Genomic DNA, 21762 nt, shown 5'->3' with positions numbered 1-21762 from the left:
TCTGTCTGCAGCCTCCTGTGCATCCTATGACCATTGCCCATTGTGGTTACAACTGTACCTAGCACAAGGGAAGAAATCAGGTGTCTGTTTTCAAGAACGGGCGCAAGGAATATAAAATGTACCATGTTTTACAGTTGCGTTTGGAAGATCACAAGAGACAAAAACGCACTGAAAACTGAGGGAGCATTTGAGTGAATGACTGCCTTGAACTCAGCTCCCTTGGGGACATTAAAATAAGAACAACCAGGTGCTGGGAAGCACGGAGGGTACCTTCGGCAGTGTGCTGGCGAGGTGCCGGCACGCCCGGAGCCGCACTGACCGCCATATAGTAGGAAGAGACACAGGCACCACGTTTGCACTGATTAAACACGTACAGGCCAGTCCTGCAGCAGGGAAGAGCAGATAATAACCCTCACACACCTATTGCCCAGATGAAGCAGTGGTAGGTGAGTTACCTGTGTGACAGGACAAAGAAAACCACGGTATTGCAGCACACCCCTGTAACTAGGCCTTCATGCTGCCTGAGTGAGGCAATGGCTGAGGAGGGGGCTCTTTGGGGTGTTTTTTAGCGCAACGCCCACACACACGACGACCACAGGCTGAAGGTGCCCGGCGGCAGGCAGGGAGCAGCAGCCAGGGGAAGCATGGAGCCCCGTTGTGCGAATCGTGCCTCACAAACGCGTGAAACGCCCGAACACCTCACGGCCGCGCCGCCCTCACCCCGGGCCCTGGCCGCCGCAAAATGGCCCCCGCGCCTGCAGCGCCCCCCCGCCTCGGGGCCGCGCCGAGCAGCCGGCCCCGCCCGCCGCCCCCAGCCCCGCTCCGGCAGGCGGGAGGAGCGGCCGGTACCGGGCCGCGCCCCCGAGGCGGGTCCCCCCCGCCGCTGCCCGGCGTGCGCCGCGCTCCGCCCCGGGGTGGCGGCGGGAAGGGCGCCCGGCGGCGGGCGGCAGCCGGAGGGGTAAGGGGAGCCGGCCCGCTGCGGCCTGTGGGAGCGGGGCGCTGCCGGCGGAGGGCGTCCGCCGCTGCGGGAGGCGCTGCCGGGGCGGGGCGGGCGGCTGGGCTCGGTGCCCCGCTCCTTCGGGGGACGCGGCTGCCGGAGGGCGCTGGGGGCTCCGGCGGGGCCCGTGAGGGGAAGGGGCCGCGGCCGGCGGGCTGCCGCTCTGCGCCGTGCCGGCCGTGCCGGGCCTGGCCCGCGTCCTCCGGGGCACCGGCGCGCGGAGCGGTACCCGGCAGCTCAGGTGGGGCTGCCCGGAGCCCGCGGCCCTCCCGGGCCGAGCTGGCGGGTGCCGGGCTGGGCTCCGGGCCGGCCGGCCCTCCCCTCCGGTTGCCGGGGCGGCGGCAGGCTCGGCCGGGGGAGCGGCAGCCCCTCGCCTCGCCCCCGGCCCGGGCGCTGGGCCCGGGGGTGGTCCGGCCCCGGCCGCGCTCAGGGGCTCACCGGCCGCCCCGCACCCTCACCGGGGCGAGCGGGTCTGGCCCTGCTGCTGCCTCCGTCCCCCGGTTCCCGCCCAGGCCGCCTCCCGGGCGCTGGCCGAGGGGTGCGCGGCCGCCCGGCGGCGCTGGGCCCTGGCCACGGGGCTCCTTGGGGCGCAGGGGCCGCTGCCATGGGGCCGGCTTGCGGCTTCATCCCCCCCGGGAAGGCGCTCCATGAAGGAGGGACGCCAGGCGCGGTGGCTTCACAACGCCCCTTCCATTGCGATGCTTTGAGCGGCAGCCCTGCCGATCACCTCTCCTTTTTGCTTAATTTTGCGCAGAGCAAGCAGAACACGCAAGTCCCATCTGTTGAAAATCTGTTTAAACCCGTGTTTTTAACTTCTCCGAGTGGCTTTTTCTGGTACATGCTTTCCCCTGTGTGATATACTCTTGTCTGCTACTGTGGACCCATAGTATGTAACGGTATGGATCAATAACGTCGAACGCTGGGCACCTTGCCATAGGTGCTCTTGTGTGCCCACCTCTGCGGAATGATGGTGTCGAGCTCTGCGGGCAGAACTGCTTGAGGGCAGGGCAACAGACTCTGAAAAGTCACCTGGCGAAATAAGATTTTTTTTTTAATTTTTTTTTTTGCCTCCAAGCTAGATCTGTTTCCTGACCTGGTTGATGGTATGGTCTCAGAAACAGTTGTGGTGGCCCAGGGCTTGACATGAGTGACCAGCTGGGACACTGGGGCTGGTAAGAGCTGCCTGAGCTAGCAGTACTGTAAGCAAATGTGAGGAGCGCCTTGGCATTGAATTATTCTCACTAATTGCATTCTGCTCATATGGGCTATATGGGTGTTTCAGGTTAGATATTGCCAGGTTATTAATGTTCTCCTAAAGTCTTCATTTTGTTTTAAGTATGAGCCTGGGTGACATATTTCAGGGTGTTCTAAGATAGTCACTGTAAAAAGGATTGTGCAGATATTCAGGCAAGTAATTTCAGAGTTTTACTGATTTATCCTCATGTTTGTCTTTTTTAAAGCTCTGAAAGGGTTATTGTAGTACGTTAGTAACGGCTTGGGTTTCCATTGCAGTGTTGTGGGGAGTATAAGTGGCGATAGAAAGCATGCTTAAAGGAGTCAATTAGCTGTGCATGGCACTGACCAAATTAATACTGTGTGTGGGTTTGGGATTCATGTTCTACATTGGAGCTTGTTAGAACAGTGCAACAAAAAATACCTGCAGGCTGGAGAAAGTGTCTCATAATGAGGGACTGAGAAAGCTCTCAGAGCTCAGTCTGTGTATTTTGTATAAGAAAGCTGACGGAGAGGCACCTGGATTATCACTTGGAAGAGGAGGGGGAAAAAAACAACTCAACCCGCCAAAAAAACACATAGATGCTAAAAGGATGTGAATCTAGTAGAGGAGGGCTTATGAAAAATCGGTATCTAGAAGTGGCTTCCATTTCAAACAGTGAATGAGTAAGGAACGGTGCAGACTGCCTGTGCGAAGTGGCAGGTTTTCATATCGTTGTGTTTTCAAACCAGGGCCAGGTGCCTTCCTGGAAGAGATGCGGTTAGCACAGGCTGGAGTAAGTGATCTGATGGCCTGTTGTCCTGATCAGCTTGAATCTGTTCTAAAATACTGTATTATTTTAGGCCCTTGAGACATAGGAAGTTACTGGCGCTTACAGGAATTCCTCAGTAGAGCTGAGAATTTGTCACAGATCTGTAGAGTTCCAGGTCAGTATCTTGATTCCTTTTTATACATTTAAGTAACATCTTTTTTTTATTATTATTTTTATTATTTTGAGTATATATCAGTGTTATCAGAACACACGATCACAGAAGACAGGCATGCAGGTAGCACAGGACAGTTCAGCCTGCAGTTCATAGTAAACCCTAGTGCAAGGGCAAATGTGTTTCTGATGTTATAACCATGTCAGAATGGCTCAAAGGAAATAATAACTTGGTAAAGGGGTTGAGTGTCAGATTCCTTGGGATTTGTCAGTTGGAACGCTTAAAACCTAAAGTTAACAGCTTATTAATATGTCAGGGTTGATTCCAAAAGCCCATGCTGCTGAGTAGTAAGCTGGTGGATCAGACAGTAAATAATTCTGTGCTTCATACACAGTTGCATGATGAGAAATACATTTCTGATGCTTGAAGAGCTGGCTATGAAGAATACAGGGAGGAGCAAGGGTAATAATGGTCTGCACTGGCAAATTGCCATAGCTTACTCAGCCCTGTGAAAAGAATTTTGGGCTTACTTCTAGGTGATTTATTGCAGGAATATGGTTGCAGCCATGATGGTGTAAGGATACGAGTGAAGAAAGATTTGCGAGGGCAGGGTAATATCAGTTGGTTTAAAAGAAGATGCACTTGCAAAACAGAACAAGCTTTTGCGTACATCAGCCGTTCTTCAGGCTTGACTTTCGTGTCTCCACAGCTTTCAGCAGCAGTGTCCTCGATGTTTTAATCTGCTGCAGCTCAAATCTTAGTGTGATGGAAAAAGTGTAGTTGATATTAACATTACAGATAGCTTGAGGAAGCTCTTTATCTTAATGTACAGTGGGCAGAAAGGATTCTAGAGACTACTCGCTTTTTGAGTTTTGTAGTGTATCTGCTTTGCTTGTATGACATGCTGAAGGTGTGTCTAAATATATATGTAAGTGACCGTATTCAAAGATTAATCCTGAGATACTCGGCTTTGCCTGATGAAGTTGTGGTTAATTCTGAGTGCATTTGGCAGCAGTTCCTTAACACAAGCAATTCAGTGCTGCAGTCTGCTGTAGCTGATGCTTCTAGAGATTCCAGGTTTTGTTGTTGTTTGTTTGTTTTTTAAATTACATTAGTTTTTCTTCAGTACATATGTGGTTTTTTTCTTCATTGTTCTGAGTGAAGTGTATTTACTCTCTTTTACCAAACAGCTTCTTGTACTGCACTTATCCTCCCCTGTAGATTCCTGTATTGAAGGCAAACAGGTATTTTTCAAGTGATGGCAGTATAGTTTTTAACCTGTGACAACCATCCTATGGACTTTTTTTCACGTTGCTTCAGTGGAAGCTTTTATGTGGCACTCCTGCAGTTCTCCGTGTATATATATGTTATTTTTTTCCTATAGTCTGTATGTATGTTAAAATGGTGGCTAAAAAGAGAGAAAAATATAGCTTATGGACAGCATTTAAATATGCTAACCTTTATTTGTAACTAGCTGCTGAGATTTTGTGGAAGAAGCTGGCATAGATGGTGGTTTGCCAACTTAGGCTCTTTTTTTCCTTGAACCTAATCCTTTAGTTTCATTGCTAATCAGTGGAAGCCTCTCTGTAAACTTTTTGGAGAGTTAAGCATGTGACAGGGAAAAACCCTTATGCTTATCCTATTTATGCTGGGTACAGAGATACTGATACATGAAGCTCATGTATCTGAACTTAAGTCCTTTAATTGAAAAATGACATTTTACTGCTTTGATTTCCTGAAAAATTGGTTGGGTAAGCTAAAAGTTGTAAATATTTTCAGTGTGGTTGGCACTAAAACTGGGAGATGATCTCAGGAGCTGGCAAGAGTCTTTGAAAGATACTTGGTTTCTTATTGTTAAGCATGAAGTAGGTGTGGCAGCTGCCCTATTTAGGTGGTTCTTGGTGAGTAAGGGGTACCCTTTCTCTTCTGTGCACCTTTTTGTTGTAAGTATGCTGAGAGATGAATCCGTTTAAGTGCTATGCTTAGTGTGACATTACAAAAGAAAACTTGAAGTCTGTAAGCTTGATTTCCACAGCCTAACAGCTTACCTCTGTAGGTACTTAGTATAGCGTACCCTGTTTCGGTGTTTTTTTCCAGCAGGTAATTTCTAAACTGTGACCCTAAAATATACCTCTATGCTGGAAATAACACTTCACATTACTTATTTTTTCAGTGTAGATAGACGTTGATGCAATTTCCTTGAGTGTTTTCTTTGACTGTGCTCACATCTAGTCATTTGAAGCTGATGAAATGCAGCACACATCAACAGAATTCACCAATTTTTAAGCAGGCAAGTATTTGATCCAAAAGATGTTGCTCTAAGAGTCAGTGAACTCTAGTTTTGGCAGAATTGCACAAATCCTGCAGTAGGAATGCTCTGCTGAACACGCTGAACTTTGAGTCCCCAGAAGGTTATGCCAGGAACAGATTTGGCCAAAGGTATGATGTCAGATTGGGGGCCCCTGATGCCACAGCAGGAAGAGACACTTGGGAGTGGGACATTTGAGCTTGATTGACACCCCAGCATGAACTCCAGAAGAGATGTTCTAGTATGCCAGGGTAGAGTGAGTCTCGTGGGTATAGTAATATTTTGTTAGTCACCTAGGGTCTCTCATTTGCTCAGCAGGTTGTCTGTGTTTGTATAAATACACGGCAAACTGGACTGCTAAGTCTGACTCTGCTTCTTCTGTGACAGGTGACTTTTGATACAACCAGACACTTTAGTGAAGGAGCCATAAGAAAGAGAAGCCTGGAAAGACTAAAGCTGCAAGAACAGGAGCACGTTCGGAAAAGGGGGAAAGGAGAGGGGGTTGAAAGGTGAGAGTGTATTTTTAGAGAATGTCCCATTTTCTTGAGATTTGTTACACTTCCTCATATCAAGTAAAATCCAGAGAGAGTGGCTACTCTAAAAATCCAGGCTTTGAGGAAACAGGAGTCAGGGAACTTGAAGCAATACTATGTAGTTTTTATGTGTTACTGTTGGAAAGAAAAGCATCATGATAATTCTGTGTGTAAAACATCAGATGGAGGGGTCTGGGTTATGAGAATTGTTGAACTAGAGACATCCTGAGGTCTCTTTCAGATTGGAGTGCTCTATGATCTGGTGTGAGATCGGAGAGCCATTGGTCTCAAATTGCTCTGAGGCTTGATTGCTTAAGGTTCTGCATGTGGGCTTTTTGTATTGCTCTGTGCTGCAACATCACAAATTAATGTCTCTATGCCCTGGAGTAAAATTAATGTGACATATGTTTCTGGGTGCCTCCCACTTGACTGGAAGGTCCAAAGCTAGAGGTGAACACTTCTGTCTTTCTCTCTGCCCCTTTTTACATGTTATTTTTTCATTGTTGTTATCTTTCGGTCAGTGTTTTTAAATCTTTGTATTTGAGTAAAGTAGTATATTGAAGTTTTAATTCTGTAGAAAATGTGTTTGGATGGCATCCTAAATTGTCACACCTTCCTGTCTTAAAAAACCCAAATGCTTGGAATGTGGAGCATAGTGACTGTAATGCTAGGTCTCTGAAAATATTGCTATGCTTCTATTGTTAATACCTTCCAATTCAAACACTTTAAAAATATTTTTTTAAATACTTATTTGGGTGAACACTTTGTTCCTTGAATTTTCTGGAGTTTTCTGTGACACGTCGTGTTGATTGTTTAGTGGATCTCCTTTCTGCAGAACAGGGTTTCCAGAAAGTAGTGATGGCTTGTTGTGGCTTAACTCCAGCTGGCAACTAAGCCCCACATAACTGCTCACTCGCTCCCCCCATGTCAGAATGGGGAAGAGAATCAGAAGAGTAAAAGTAGAGAAAACCAATGGATTGAGATAAAGACAGTTTAATAGGTAAAGCAAAAGCCACGCACACAAGTAAAGCAAAACAAGGAATTAATTTACCACTTCCCCTCAGCAATCAGGTGTTCAGTCATCCCCAGGAAGGCAGGGCTTCATCACGTGTGACGTCTACTTGAGAAGGCAAACACCATTACTCTGAATATCCCCCCCCTTCCTTCTCCCCCAGCTTTTATATGCTGAGCGTGACATCATATGGTATGGGATATTCCTTGGGCTGGCTGAGGTCAGCTGTCCTAGCTGTGCCCCCTCCCAGCTCCTTGTGCACCCCCAGCCCACTCGCTGGCAGGGTGGGGTGAGGAGCAGAAAAGGCCTTGGCTCTGTGCCAGCCCTGCTCAGCAATAGCAAAAACATCCCTGCATTAGTTTTGTAATGCCTCTTAAATGGGACCCTCATTCTAATCTGTACGGGAGATGTATTAACTTAAGAATTAGATCCAAATCATTAGTCTCTAGTTGTGTCCTTGGAGACAAAAGATGATGCGGCTCTGTCGTCTTGGCAGTGCTTGTAAAGACACCCTAGAATACAAACCATTTGAAGACACAAAGAACTTTCTAAACATGTCATCAGTTGGATGCATGTCATCTATGTGCCGTGTTTTTTTAAACATATTACTCGAACAAACGAGATTCTTTGTTAGCCACATGCGGATTCTTGGCAACTGGTTGCTGCTTATTAGCACTTCAAAGACTTGTATCCAATTCCCCTGGACTCAAAATGTAAAGCAAGTGTCATCTAAATTGTCCCATATTGATAATTACCTAGAAAAAGACGTGGTGATGAAATGAAGTTCAAGAGAGAAAAAAGAAAGCTAAGCTCGAGAGGAGAGAAGAGAGGCAGATAGATGGAGATGAGAAACATCCCCCAAAGCAGCAGAAGGTACCAGCTGAAGAACAGCAGTGTCCAGAGAATATGCCTGAATGGGAAGAAAGGAAATCCCTGCTAGCTCAGAGAAGAGTGGAGTCTGTCAGACTGCTTACAGTGCTGTTAAACCATGTGAAAGTAAGACTATTTTAAAACGTATTTTAAATTTTGAAGGATTTTTATTAGACCTTGAGTAATTCACTAGACATTTGATGTCTTGATGCTGTTCAGAGGAATGCCTTGGTACTGACCAAACACTGAGAAGGCCTCAGGTCTAAGTCTTGTGACAATCTGCTCTGTCTTACCCTGAGAGCAAAGGTAGCACATTTCCACCTGGAAACTTTGCCTTTGATGCTTGTTTGAGGCCTTGTTGTTACTGAATAAAAATAGGGCTGGAAGGGCTGTATCAGCTCTATTAGACTTGATCCAGCATTGCAAACAAGGAGTTTCAGGGCGGGGACGTAAATGATGCTATCTCTGCTTGTTTTGGTTTCAGGTCTACAAGTGGCAGAATTAAATTGACATGATTTATGGCAGCTGCATTTCTAATAGCCTCTCTTTTGTGGCCAGCATGAAGCTATCAGTTTTATTTCAGTTTGATTTGGCTAATGTCTTGAGAAAGTCAGCAGAGGATTGATAAAAATTTGAGTGTTTTGCACACAGGCTAATGTTTGGAGGTTGTTTTAGTGCTTTGGGCTAAAAAGATAATGTTTTAAATGAAAACAGGGGTTTTAATTTCTCAGGGGTACTAACATGACTTTGTCTTTACTATTTGCTAAGTAACATTTGCTTACAGCTCTTACAAGTGTATGTTTTCCCCAGTCCTTAATGTTAAAAGATTTCTAAAGGACTATAATTACTTAGAGTTGAAATCAGAGGCATTCTGCGTGATTTTAGGGCCCTATAAAATCTGACATTACCCTTTTAATCATGAAGGTGATGTGTTAAATAAACTTCAACTTTCTTGGTTTCACCACTTGGAAAGCTTTAGATTGGTTGTATTTGGAGCCATTTACAACAATGTATAACAAAGCAATTTATTCTAAATAAACTATTTGATCTACAAAAGTGTGGTAATGTAACTGTTGCCGGCAATACTAGTTGTTGTGATGCTGTGATCAAACAAAGAATGTTTTCTTACACAGTTGCAGTGAGAAAGGTGAATTGGTTGAAAGGTTCCTTTAATTGAGAATGTGGCTTTCTGAGATGATGAAATATCTGTAGTTCTAACTTAGGAATTGTGAGATTGTACTATTGAGCTCCGAACTCAGCCAAACTTACCCATCACCTGTGTAATTCTTCTGACTGTGAGACTGCTTGCTCATGAGTTTGCAGTTTAGCACTCTTTATAGTGCTTGAAAAATTTACATAATAATTTTCCTGATTTTTTTTATTTGAAGGATTTTGTGCAGTTGGCAAGTCAAAAAGTGGATCCTTCATTGGGCGTAAGGAAGGACAATTCCTTTCCTGAAACAGGATTAAAAGGCACACATCAGGAACTGATTAACCCCCATTATCTTACACACAAAGAATTGAAACGTAAGAAAGAGTTTAAGTGCCCATTAACCAGAAAAAGTAGCAGCTTATGTAGTGAGGAAGGAGATGCGAGTAACTACCATGCATCTACTTGTCATATAGTCAGGACGATTTTAAGTGATTCCTCTACAGCCCCGAGTTCTGACGGACTGCCTGGCAGAGATGCACACAACTCCTTTGGCTGTGGATCTTTACTGATTACGGTTACGCAAGACTGCAGGGTCATCGAATCCCTCGATGGAAGGGACTTCCCAGCACTGAATGTAGTTCACACGCAGACAGTGTCTGATGAAGATGGTTGCAAAAAGCCAAAGGTTTATGAGACTGATGAATTCATCCATTATTTACTAAACTACTATCAGACACCACGCTACGCACGTGTTTGCTTAGAGCCAAAAAGCACGGTGAACAAGTCCTGGTGGAAGAGAGTGGTGTCTGATGATGATAGTGGCTTTGACATCTGCTTAAGTAACAAACATGGTGAACGCTTCAGAGGAGCGAGCCCTGTGCAAAACCTCAACAGGAGAAACTGTAGTAGCGATGGTAATTATAGACTGGTCATCACTATTGGGGAACTGGGGTCCACAGACACGGTGTTAGAAAACAAAGCCTATGGGGGTAGGCTTGCAAGAAGTTTGGAAGTGCAGAGGAATGACTCTCTCACTGCTGATAACTTACCACGTGCTGGACTGAATCATTCTTTGGATTGCACTGCTGTTACTCATGATAAGGAATTCAAACAAGAAGGTAGTGATGAAGGTACTGTACCATACGAAACATGCAGATCTGCTTGCAGGCTAAAGGATTTGTTGGAAGAGATGAGTGATTCAGAGTACTTTAGAGGGGCACGTAGCAGTTCGATGAAGAGAACAGAAAGAAGGTGTGAAGAAATTTACAGCAATTGTGGCAAAGGGTGCTTGCCTGCAAGAGCAGGGGAGAGAAAATTACTGGTTTACCTTAAAAATGTAACTCTGGAAGGTCAAGAGAAGGAAAACAGCAAATGTAGCTTCTGTTGTAATGCTGTCCATGAGGACTTGGCAAGGGAGTGTGAACATAAGTTTAAAAAGTCGTGCAAGAGGTCTAGTAGTAAATTAAGACATGAAGGACAGAAAAGTGAGAGACAATCTGGGGAAGAGGAGAGAAGTGCTCACAAAATGAAGAAAAAGCCAAAAAAGTTTTCTTCTAATCTTTTATCTGATGAATGTGGCTTTTCAGAGATGGACAGTTGCATGCAGCTGGAGTCGCTCAGAAAGATACAAAGAAAATACAAGAAAATGTTCCACAAAAAAGTGAAATTCAAGACCCTTCACCGCACCATGGCAGCACCAGGTGTTACCCCTCGTGATGGCTCACAACTTCAGGGGACCATCCAGAGCACAGGTGAGAAAGAGGGACACCAGAACTAAGTTGACTGAATTTGACAGGTCTCTGGCAGGTAAGGTTAGTTGCCAGTTCTTACAGTGATGAATGGTAACTGTTTTTAAAAAGTTTTAAAGAATATAAACATGGTATAAAAAAAGGAGTGCGAGTTCTCTGCAGTTAAAGGTTTGTTCAGTTTAGCTCAGAAACGCTATGCGCAGTGGTGGTTCAAGAGCAGGATTTGTCTGCTTAATTGGATAGCAAAGTATCTGTCATGGGCATTAGCAGATAGGTGGTTATACTGTTAATAACATGCATGCTAACAACTCAACATGCTTTAGACAACTAAAACATTGCTAGGTAACTCAGTATGTGGTACATCTGGGTGGGAAGTTAGTAAATTTATATACAGGTAGTGATCTGATCTCCATACAGGATTGCTGCGTTTCTGGCTATTGTTACTCACAGCCCTTTCACAATTTACTATGCTTTCAGTTCATTGGTGATACCTTACAGCTGCCTCCCCATACCCTTTCTTTCCCTGCCCCATGATAAACTCATTTAAAGTAACTTTTTCGTATATTTACCTACAGGAGATGATAAGAAGTTAATGTTCAGAAGAGATGTGGATGCAGATGTCAGAGGATGCTCTCTATTTCCTCTTGAAATAATTCAGACAAATCCCTGCTCAGATACTTTCTGTGGAGCAGAGCCCAGAAGAGGATGTTGAACAGTTGCTATATAATAGCTCTTAAGTTTTGATACAGAAGTGGGAGAAGGAAGTCCTTTGACCATTATAAGGTATATGAAATACTGGGGTCTTTTTGCTTAGGTAATTCCTTTGGTTTGAATATCTAACTGGTGTAGTGAGACGCAACACCAGAATCTGTGTTTGCCTTTTGGATAACAGAGGACCAAAACTTTCCTGAGGACCAGACAGGCTTTCATGGACCAGTTGCTAAGAACTTGAAAGGATACAGATTAAGATCTTGGAGTGTTATATACCCTGATTAAATGTAGGGGCCCATGTAAATATCAAAGTTAGTCTTTAGCAGTAATGAATCATTGGGAAAAAACATAGCTATGTAAGTCCTAGAGCAAGCGTATCAAGTGCCTCCTCAGTCAGGTTGTTAAAATGGTGGGACTGGAAGGTGTAGGGGACATTTATACTCAATTGTGGGAAGTAATAGATTTCCAGATATGAAGAAAAAAAATCAATCTTCTGTAAATCTCACACTGGGAAAATGCTTGTTTTCTATTCACAGTTCTAGAAGTGTTTCTGAAGCCTTGCTGGTCTTTGGAAGGAAGGGTTTCACTGAACTTTTGCTAGATGTGGTGCTTCCAGGAATCTGAATGATTGTCTAAGCAAAGCTCTGAATGTTAGGTAGGGAAAGGGCCACACTTGTCAGCATGCTGACAGTCCCCGTATCTGTATGCAGGTTGAAAATTTGCTCTCAATATTTTGAAGGCACGTGTAGTGAGATAGCTAGTGTGTTTGCTTACAAATAATTTCCAGAGAAATTGTGAAATTTTGTCAGACTTGTGCTGCATGTAGGTAAAAACGTAAAAACACAGTCTAGGAGCTTGAGTTATATTAATATTTATTCAGCTGGCTATATTTAGAAAACAGCCACAATTGCTTTTGGACAAAGTCCCTTAGCAAGATATAGAGGACAGTAAGTTCAATACTGATTATTTCAGCTATCATTTTAATATGCTTTATTCATTACATGTTAATATATGAAGATAATGTAATAATGTTGCCTTCATTACATAGAATCTTACCCATGTTTGTAACTTCTGCTCTAATAAATAGTAATTAAAAAAAATATTGTAATTGTTCATGGTAGATAGGTTTTTCCCCAGTGTTCAATACTGGTGACTCCTACAGGCTTCTAAGCCAGGTTTTATCAGTATTCTCTATTCACACGTTCAGATGTTGAGTGCCTTTTCAGGTCGTGAATGACAAATGGTTGCTACTCAAAGTACTGTTAATCTATTATCTAAAAAGATCTTATTTTCTTGACAGAAATATTTTCTGACTATTTTGGAGAACATTTATGCCCCTCTGAAGTCTCCTTTTTAGTATTTTATACGGTTATAATGAAGATCAACTATTGTATTTGTTGACTGTGTGAAATGTTTCAGTTGCACTGATGTGACATACCAAGGGTGTTTTCTCTCTACGCAATATTTGCGGATTAAAGATGACAAGACTTCCCCCTCTGTCGATCCATACGGTTCTGTGTCCGTGAGTACCCATTTCCCATGAGACAGGCCTTTTGATTACAGGTGAGGAAGCATTTCTTTTTGCTAATCTGGGGGAGCAGGAACTAAAGATTTCCTTCGGTGTAAATTTCCAGTGTTTTATCAACATGTTGTCACAATATTCAATAACAAATAAATATACCAGTTCTGTAATTGCTTCTTGCGTTCACCTATATTGATTGAAATTGATGAAGCAAATCCTCTCTCTCCAAGTCCTCATTCTGTGTAAAACTTTGCTAGTAAATAAAATGTGTGCACTTTAAAATGTGAGACACCATTGTAAGCTTCGTACTGAAGCAACATTTATGTTTACAGGTGGCATTATGTAGAACCTGTTCTCAGGTGTTTTAATATTAATTCCCCATGATAGCCCCATGCTATCATACGCTGGACTATTCAGTATAATTTTGCTTGTTATCCTGAAGGCTTATCTTTAAAGATGCGTATAAATTTTGCTTTAAGACTTCTAAGACGCATAGCTTTGTAGATTAAATGTCAATAGTTACAGGAATAAATGTCACATCTCGGGTATGAAAGTTACAGAATGTTTTGACAATTGTAACACTTCACAGGTGAAAAGATGCATTAAAAGCAGCATTTATATAGTTCAGCAACAGAGGTGTATAACTTTGCTGGCATAATTTCACACCTTTCAGTTTGAGCCTGGCATGTGCTGTTGTTCAGCCGGCATTTCAAGCTGTGGGATTTAATTTTTTTTTTTGGAAACACTGTTTACTGTGACAAGTATGAAGTAGGGTGCTGAGACTGCAGATCAGATCTTGCAATCAAATCTGACTTTTCCTACAGAACTAGTGAAAATGACTCCTAATAGAGCTAGTGAGCCCATAAGTCTTCTCCGGGGAGCTGTCTGAACTAAGCTTTGTTACTGGAAATACACAGCCTGTTGTACCTCGTGCTGAATGCTGGTCAAAACCCTACGGGCTGTTTTAAAGCAGAAATACACAATGCCCGTTGTTACATCAGTCAGTCTGCCTGAAATACAAGAACACAGCAATTATGATATAAAGCCCTCTCTTAATCCAGAGATTCCAGGCAATGCATAGAAACACCTCACCTTTTGTAAACCCCTTGCATAACTCCAGACATAAGCATTCATTACTGAACTTTTATAAAAGTGGAACAGCATGAAATAAGAGCTAATAAGGATGATTAAGAGCAGGGAGAGTCCAGACAAAATAATACCTGAATTTTACAAAGCAGTTGACAGTGACAGAAGTGGTTGGAAAGGAGATGCTGCTCAATTTGATGTGTCAAATTTGTCAAGTTTTGATTTGTCCTAGAGCTCCTCAAGTATGCCTTTACTACACACACCAGTAACGGGTGTTTGGATGCTTCACGTGGGGGAGATGGCTGACAGTCTCTGCTCATAGTTGGTCATCGTGTCCTACTTGGTTAATGTACAGTCTGATAAGCTACCTGGCACAGTTGTTTTTGCTTAATCAGTGCAGCCAGTCACTGTTGAAGGAAGGGGCCAAGTTGCAATGAACAGAGTAAAAATGAAGTTAAAACCCATACATTTTCTCCAGTACTTTAGGAGAAAATAAAATCCGTGCCTGGTGCTTCATGAAATTGTACTTTTGTTACTTGCTTCTTCCCCTTCCACAATAAATTAGTTTTGTTTTCTCTGAAAAAGCAGTGGTCTTGCCAAAGCATGGTATTTCCTTCCCAAGAAGCACAGATGCTTAACATTGAGCTTTGTCTTGTGTTATGACCGGTTTTCTGTGTAGTTTTTATGTATTCTTACTGTTCTTTGATGCATCATGTTGCAAGGTACAGATTAATATTTAAAAGTGTTACAGTGTTGAGTTCCTCAGGATATGTTATGGGCTACCTTAACAGTCAGATGGTTGGGTCCACCGAAGGGTAGGTTATAGCCTAGCCTAATTCTGCTACGTGTCAGCCTTCCGAAGCTCCAGCTTTTGCTCAGTGTTAATGATTACTTGCGCCTTTTTACACCTAACTCTGTTTTTCCAACAGCAATGCATGTTATACAACATGCACATGTTCTGTGTTTAATATTCTGTTCAAGTTATACTACAGAACCACATTTACAGGCATTCAGTTAGAATATATACTCAGTTGGATAATGTTGGACATTGGAGAAAGAGAATACAAAACTTGAAACATTGGGGAGGATTAAGTATCACGTTTACTTGCAGTGAATAAAACCAAACACCACCATTACACAAGAGTATTTTATTTTCTGGCTTAAAAGCGTATTTCTGATTTGAGGTAAACCATTAGTAGTACTTTGCAAAGAGTATTACAAATGTCTCTAAAAAAACAGCAACACAAAGGTTGTGACAAGATTTAAATTCGTCTCCAGACCTTCGTTAGGTAGTTCACACAGTACCACTTTACACAAGCTATCTTCATTTGAAGGCCCAGTGTAACCAGAAGAAAATGCCATGACAGTGTTAGGACTGAGGGAAAGTCATTCATTCTCACCACAGATGGTCTCAGGCACTTTTAACGCGTTGTGTCAGCTTGTTCACGAAAGCTGCTGTTGTGCAATGCACTCTGCTTCCAAACAATTTGGCCCAGTTTACACCTTCCCACTCAGGACTCATCATTTTGGTTATGTTGCCAAATTGAAACAACTCAACTGGACAGCGAAACTACATAGGGGGCAACTACCCCAGACAGGCACCCAAGCATAATCACCTGGACAAGAAACACATTTACAAGTGATCAGCAAATCATTAGTTACCTTCTTGGAATTTCTAAGAAAGTTTTGCAGAAGTATTTTAGATAGTGATGGAGCACATCGACATTTTCTTCTTGGTCAAATCTGTTTACCCAGCCCCCTCTGGCAGGAGACTAGTAATTAAGCATAGATGTAAGTTAAGAGAGCAAGTAAGTAAAAAGCAATTCAAAGGTCAGGTTCCCCCAGGTATAGTATTGCTGATTATGCATGGGATTGTGCCGTTTCTTTAATGGCAATGTTCCAAAGCAACAAAGGCCTCAACACAGAAACAGCTTACACAATGTTATTTTGTGCAGGAAAACTGTGTAAGTTACACTGACCAGTAACATTATTCTGCTAGTTAAAGCTGCGTGTACAAGAGTACTTGTAAACTATGCCATACCAGCAAGTCATCTTTTTTAGGCCTAGGAATTGACAGCAGCTGATCTTCCCCTTTTAATATAATTTCATTAACAATCACAGAAAAGCTTTGTTAGGAGGAAAAGTGAATGAGTAGTAGTCCAGCTGAGTTACGCTTCATGGTGTACCTGGTTTTCAGGTAATGCACTCAATATCTAATCCTTTGTAGCACTTCAGATGGGCTTTAAACGTGAACAAAGAATATTAATCCATGCATAGTTATGCATGACTGAATACATCAAGTATTCATTAGTCCTTATTAATTTTTTAAGTATCTAAAAGTGATTTAACCTCTAAAAAAATCTTATTTTTTAAAGCAGTTAGTGTTTCATCTGTAAACCACTATGTAACTCCTTAAAAGCCAAATTACCTTACATAATATTGAATTACTCTGCACCACAAATGAGTATGATGCTTCATGGACAAATAAAATATAGTCCCTTTTCTAAAGGAAATACAGCCTGGGGCCCAGATCATGCAAAAGCTAACACAAAACAAGATTTAGTGGAATTTGTGTTGCATGTGTGAAGTTTTACTCTTGTGCTTGTGTCCACAGTTACTAGGTTGTTAATGAAAAACTGGATTTCAACCTACTCTGTGCTAAATGGTGATAGAAGAAAAACATTAATAGTCCTTTATTGCCAAAATTGCAGTTTACTTGTGCACAGGCATTTCTCATGCATACGTCAGATTATGCAGGTTTAAAGTAAGACAGATCTTAGATTTTTAGTAGTTTACCACTGAATTTTAAAAGGAAACCTTTGAAAAGCAACAATTCGCTGTAACTCTGGACCTTTTGTAAGCATTGCTGCTGTTGCAACTTGTAAAACAGAAGTGGAATGTTACAAACGATCCTTTACGATTCAAAAACCAGATTGTTCCTCACTGTACTCTCTAGTCTTTCTTTGTGTCTTGGGCATCTTTTTCTTCTTCATCAGAGTACACAGTGGGTTCCTCCCCTTCCTTCAGCAGCTTACCAACATGGTGATACTTAACTGGGGGGAAAAAAAAAAAGAAATCAAGTAATTATTCTTCCCTGAAAGATGTGCCTTTTTTAACTCAACAAAATGCCTATATAATAATAAAACAGCTCTCAGCAACTTGTTCCAACCACTGGGCAGGGAAGGAGAAAAGCCAAACTCAACTACCTGAACTACTACTAATGTTGTAGTAAGAAATGTGTAAAGTGAATGTAGCTGTAATTCTCCTTCTGCTGCCTAAGCCAAAAGATGAATAAATGTAAAGACACATGTAAACTGGGGGACTCATCCAACTAAGAAACAGAATCCAGGATTAGATTATTTCTCTTAATGGCATTGTTAGAATATTTATGTTAGGTATTACACTCGCACGCATATACATATTTGCATATGTGTATGCAGCTTTCAAGGGGTTTTATCGTCTGTAACGTATGTTGAAAGTATCTAATAGGACAGAAGAGGGATCCTTTCTCCCCAAAGATAAAGACGGATCTGTTATCCGATTATGCAGCTAAGCCTCTGCCTTATTTTATATCTCTTTTTGAACATGTTAAAACACTGAGATCATATACACATAAGAACTGAGAGCTATGCTATATTGCCCATCTGTCAACTTCAACAAAGCAAAAGATGCCTCTGACTATAGGCATTTCGGACTAGCATTGTTATAATTAATAAGAATTTAAAGCAACTAATTGCCAAATTTACTAGAAATGTAGTAATAAAGAGTGCAGTTCACTGTTGGTCCTGATGCCTGACTCTTTAAAAAGTAGATTTAAACACTAGTTTAGGGCAGGTATTTTGGTAGCATAGTTCTGGTTCCTGTGACATATTTGTGTTAGCATAATAAAACAGCCATTCTGCATGGCATGATCAACAGTCTTGATTAAGACAGGAAGAGCGCCAAAGTAGGAGGGGCACATCAGGTCAGGACTGAGACACTCTGGATGACATTAAGTGGAGTAAAGCTCCATTCTAGCTTGTCATAGTACATCTTTAAAACCCAACACTAGATTTAAAAACAAAAAACATTTTACTTCCACTGTACTACTATTTTGTATATGCAGTTTCCATTGTATATATATATTTATGTGTGTGCGTATAAAAATTCATCAAGACAAACAACTGATACATTTATTTTTTGTCTTACCCAAATAGAAACAATCCCTTTGGTGTTCACTTGCCTAAAAGGCATCATGAGATACAGAGGAATTAATTTTCATCAACAAGACACACATTGGGAGAAAAAAAAAATCATGCCAGTTGGCATGCCCTGGTACAAGGTCAATGCAGCAATTTCCATAAAACTGTGGCTGAAGTTCTTTTTGAGCAGCAAGTTGAGGCACATGACAGAAAACAGTTTGAATTGCGTCTTTTCAACTTCCAATACTGAGCATAGAAAAACAAGGCAACTATGAAAATTACTTCCTTCTGTTACTTTTAGAACAAACATCTCAAGTGTGCAAGTTGCCATTTTTCCTCTGCCACTCTGGCCATCACTGGTACAGTAACAACCAGGCTGCTTGCAACCACAGAGGTGGCATTTGCTCATTCCTCATCACCTGCTGGGGAAGAAAATCAGCTGGATACAGTTGTCTGTGAATCTAATAAAGCCACCAGCAAGGCCATGCAGAATAACTTAAGAGTAAAAAAAGTTGTATCAAGAGCTCCAAGCGGAAAAGGCCTGGTTTAAACAGTCTTCATAACTCAAACCCCCCAAGGAAATAGTAACTGAAATGCTACTCTCATTTCTGAGAGGCTGAATGGGACATAAGCTTAATTTTTTCAGAGCATTAAAATCTAATAGTCTCTATAGATGGGGTCATAACTGCATCAAAAACATGCTCTTAATTTCCAATTCCTGTCAACTTTTTGGGTGGCCTTACAGATTTTACCCTACGAGAGAGTGCTTCTATCTCTCCTACTGTTCTGTAAGGCACAGCGGGAGGGAGAAAGCAGAGGGAAAACCTGACATTTCTCTTAATTCTTTTGACTAACAGTAATTCTAGTAATACTTAGTAAACAGGTATTAACTCAAAGTAAGTTTGCAGACTGATGCTTCCAGCTGGTAACTGCATTTTAACCATTGCTTCCCTTATTACACACTAGTTAGCTACTTTGTGAATAGGTTAAAAATGGCTTACAAGTGAATTGTGACTCCCAGTCCCTCAAGGTCTCTTGCTGTGTAGCGTTGAGATCAGAGAGGTCATCATAGTCATCCCTCAGAGCCTCCTTATCCAGGCAGAAGGTGGCAAGACCTCGGGATGCATCTCTTCCAGCAAAAATCCCATACGGGCCCCCCTTTAAAATAAAAACGTAAGCAGCATTATTACAGGGGTAACGGATGCTGTATGTTCTTCATGGATCAGAGTCACCAAACTGAAACAATGAGTTCCTACTTTGTCCCATGGGTCAGAGGTGCCTCCAACTTCTGAAATGTTTTGAAGTTTTATTCTGCTTGGTAATAACAGAAAACAGAGGAAGAGGACAAGAAACAAAACCATGGGAAGAGATGAGTTTGCTGAAACATCAGGACAATGAACCACACAACGGTGCATGGCACATACAAACAGGGTAAGAATAAGCATACAAATGGTGTGTGTCTGAGGTGAAATTGAAGTTTTCTAAGAGATGCTCCTGACTTAAAGAGCTGAAAGGATGACTTGACAGAAAATGTGGTGGAGATACCAGAAATTACCAACTTGGAAGAAACATCTATTACAACTCCCAAAGTGCAAGATAAGCTCAAATGATCAAAACATGCAACTCACAGCAGATCAGAGATATCTTATCAAGACAGACTCTTGCTAAACTTCATTAATGATTCACTTGCTTGCATGACAAGCTGAAAACGGAGGTATCACATCTTGCAGTTAGACATTGAAAAGTCTTATGGGAGCTAAAAGAAGTTAATATGAACTCTTTTTACTGTACAGCATGCCATCTTCCACACCTCCCAGGGTTTCTTTCTGAATTCCTCAAAAGCATCTTACTTTTCCATTAAAATGAAACCCAAACCAGCCAGACACTGTGATGAACCATTCAGCATTTAACCAAATTAGATACAATAGGGAGCTTTGACTGTCATGCATAGAATCCAAAGTGTGGTCCATAAGTCAAGTGGGTTTAGTTTGCACAAATACAAAACCACATGCCTAACTCAGCTACACATTATCATCTTGACTGCTGCAGAACTCAAAGTTACAGTCCCACATCATTCAATGACAGCCTCCAGTCTATGTTTGGACCAAAAGCAGTAACCTCATTGTGCTTCCAAATACGTGGCATCTCCTGCACTGCTCTCCTTGCCTCAGAGTAGCACTGGCAGCTTGCTACTGCAGCTACCCACAGTCTGGAGAGCTCAAGAATGGTTATGCCGGACAGATCCTGGCACAAATTAGCAAGCCTCTGTGAGGCTCTTTAACAGGAGGCCTCTGTTAAAAGTAAAATCCCGTGTCCTCGTGGAGGTGATTAAATCTTATACCTGGGTGCACATACTCCCACCCACCTCATCACTAGCTGCTCTATAAGCCTGTGTAGCTTATTCAATCTTTGCACGTTCCAACCGGCTACACTCATGATAGGAAGCTGGTTTAATGTAAATTGCGAGGTATTTAGTATAAATATTATGCAGTCCAGTGATGCTGGGGATGGGATGTCAGCGCTGCAAGCACACTCCGCTCCTGACGCCCGGCGTCGGGCAAAGGCACCCGCGGACGACGAAGCGGCCCGGCAGCGGCACAGCCACCGAGGGTGCGTGTAACCTGCCCCGGGGAAACAAAGAGAGTAACGCAGCAACGTGGAGTAGCGCCGGAGTTCTCCCGCGGCGGAGGCCGAGCAGCCGCCCCCCGGCCCGAGCTGAGCGCGCCCCGCCCGGCTCCGGGAGAGCCGGATCCTTTCCCGATCTCCCGATCGCGGGCAGGGCCGAGAGGGCACGGGCGGCTTAGCCGGGCGCTCACCCGGCGGCTCGGGGAGCGCTGATCGCCGCGCCGCAGGGCGTGAACCCCGGCCCCGGGCCTGACCCCGGCCCTCCCGGCGGCAGCCCCCGCGGTCCCTCCGCCCCCACCCCGGGCACAAAGGGCCGCTGCGTTCCCGGGCCCGCCCCGCCGGCCCCCGCCCTCACCGGGCCCGTAGAACTTCCTGGCGCGGCTCACGTCGAAGACTTTGCCGTTGATGGCCATGAGGATGCGGCGGTCGCGCACGCCGTCGTAGGGCCGCAGCTGCGCCAGCGTGAAGTCGCGGCGCTTCATCTTGGGCAGCGGCGGCGGGTCCGCCTCCCCCGCCGGCGCCGCCGGCCGCTCGCCCCGCAGGATCTGGTAAAGCAGGAAGAGGCAGAGGCCCAGCAGGCTCAGGTTGAGCGGGGAGCCCACGATCTCCAGCAGCAGGCCGCCCCCCTCGGCCGCCACCTCCTCGCCGGCCACCGCCGCCTCCTCGCGGGCCATGGGGCTCGGCTGCGCTCCGGCGCGGCGGGCTGAGGCGCGGTGCGGCGGCGGGCACAGGAGCCGGGCCGCCTCGGCGGGCTGCGGGGCGGGACAGGGCCGGCGGGCAGGAGGGAGGGGCCGCGGCCGGCGGGCGGGCTGAGGGGCGGGGCGGCGGCGGGAAGGCGGGGCCGGGCCGCCTCCGCGCG

General features: G+C 43.9%; 2 protein-coding genes across 10 annotated transcripts; one reads left to right on the top strand and one right to left on the bottom strand.

Moving 5' to 3' along the window:
* The first annotated feature begins 810 nt into the window (after positions 1 to 810).
* Positions 811 to 13298, top strand: LOC130158716 (A-kinase anchor protein 17B-like). 9 transcript variants are annotated; one of them, XM_056359651.1, is made up of 7 exons: positions 827 to 958; positions 2077 to 2169; positions 3074 to 3157; positions 5850 to 5971; positions 7767 to 8003; positions 9266 to 10781; positions 11354 to 13298. In XM_056359651.1, the coding sequence occupies exons 5-7, from the start codon at positions 7914 to 7916 to the stop codon at positions 11488 to 11490; spliced, it is 1743 nt and encodes a 580-aa protein (XP_056215626.1). In that variant the 5' UTR covers positions 827 to 958; positions 2077 to 2169; positions 3074 to 3157; positions 5850 to 5971; positions 7767 to 7913; the 3' UTR covers positions 11491 to 13298. The 9 variants fall into 9 exon arrangements, 7 of the variants coding, with proteins under 7 accessions (XP_056215631.1, XP_056215630.1, XP_056215624.1 ...); XM_056359656.1 differs by lacking the exons at positions 2077 to 2169; positions 3074 to 3157 and having other exon boundaries at positions 811 to 958; positions 9266 to 9944; positions 10617 to 10781; XM_056359655.1 differs by lacking the exons at positions 2077 to 2169; positions 3074 to 3157 and having other exon boundaries at positions 811 to 958; positions 9266 to 10160; positions 10617 to 10781.
* A 1932-nt stretch (positions 13299 to 15230) lies between these two features.
* Positions 15231 to 21692, bottom strand: PGRMC1 (progesterone receptor membrane component 1). Its single transcript, XM_056359657.1, has 3 exons — positions 21260 to 21692; positions 19280 to 19436; positions 15231 to 17150 (listed from the first exon to the last, which is right to left on the bottom strand). Exons 1-3 carry the CDS (start codon positions 21575 to 21577, stop codon positions 17050 to 17052), a joined length of 576 nt encoding a protein of 191 aa, XP_056215632.1. The 5' UTR covers positions 21578 to 21692; the 3' UTR covers positions 15231 to 17049.
* Positions 21693 to 21762: the final 70 nt, after the last annotated feature.

Source organism: Falco biarmicus, chromosome 14 (assembly GCF_023638135.1).
Source record: "Falco biarmicus isolate bFalBia1 chromosome 14, bFalBia1.pri, whole genome shotgun sequence".
NCBI classification, from domain to species: Eukaryota; Metazoa; Chordata; class Aves; order Falconiformes; family Falconidae; genus Falco; species Falco biarmicus.
This window is presented reverse-complemented; position numbering and strand designations above follow the sequence as displayed.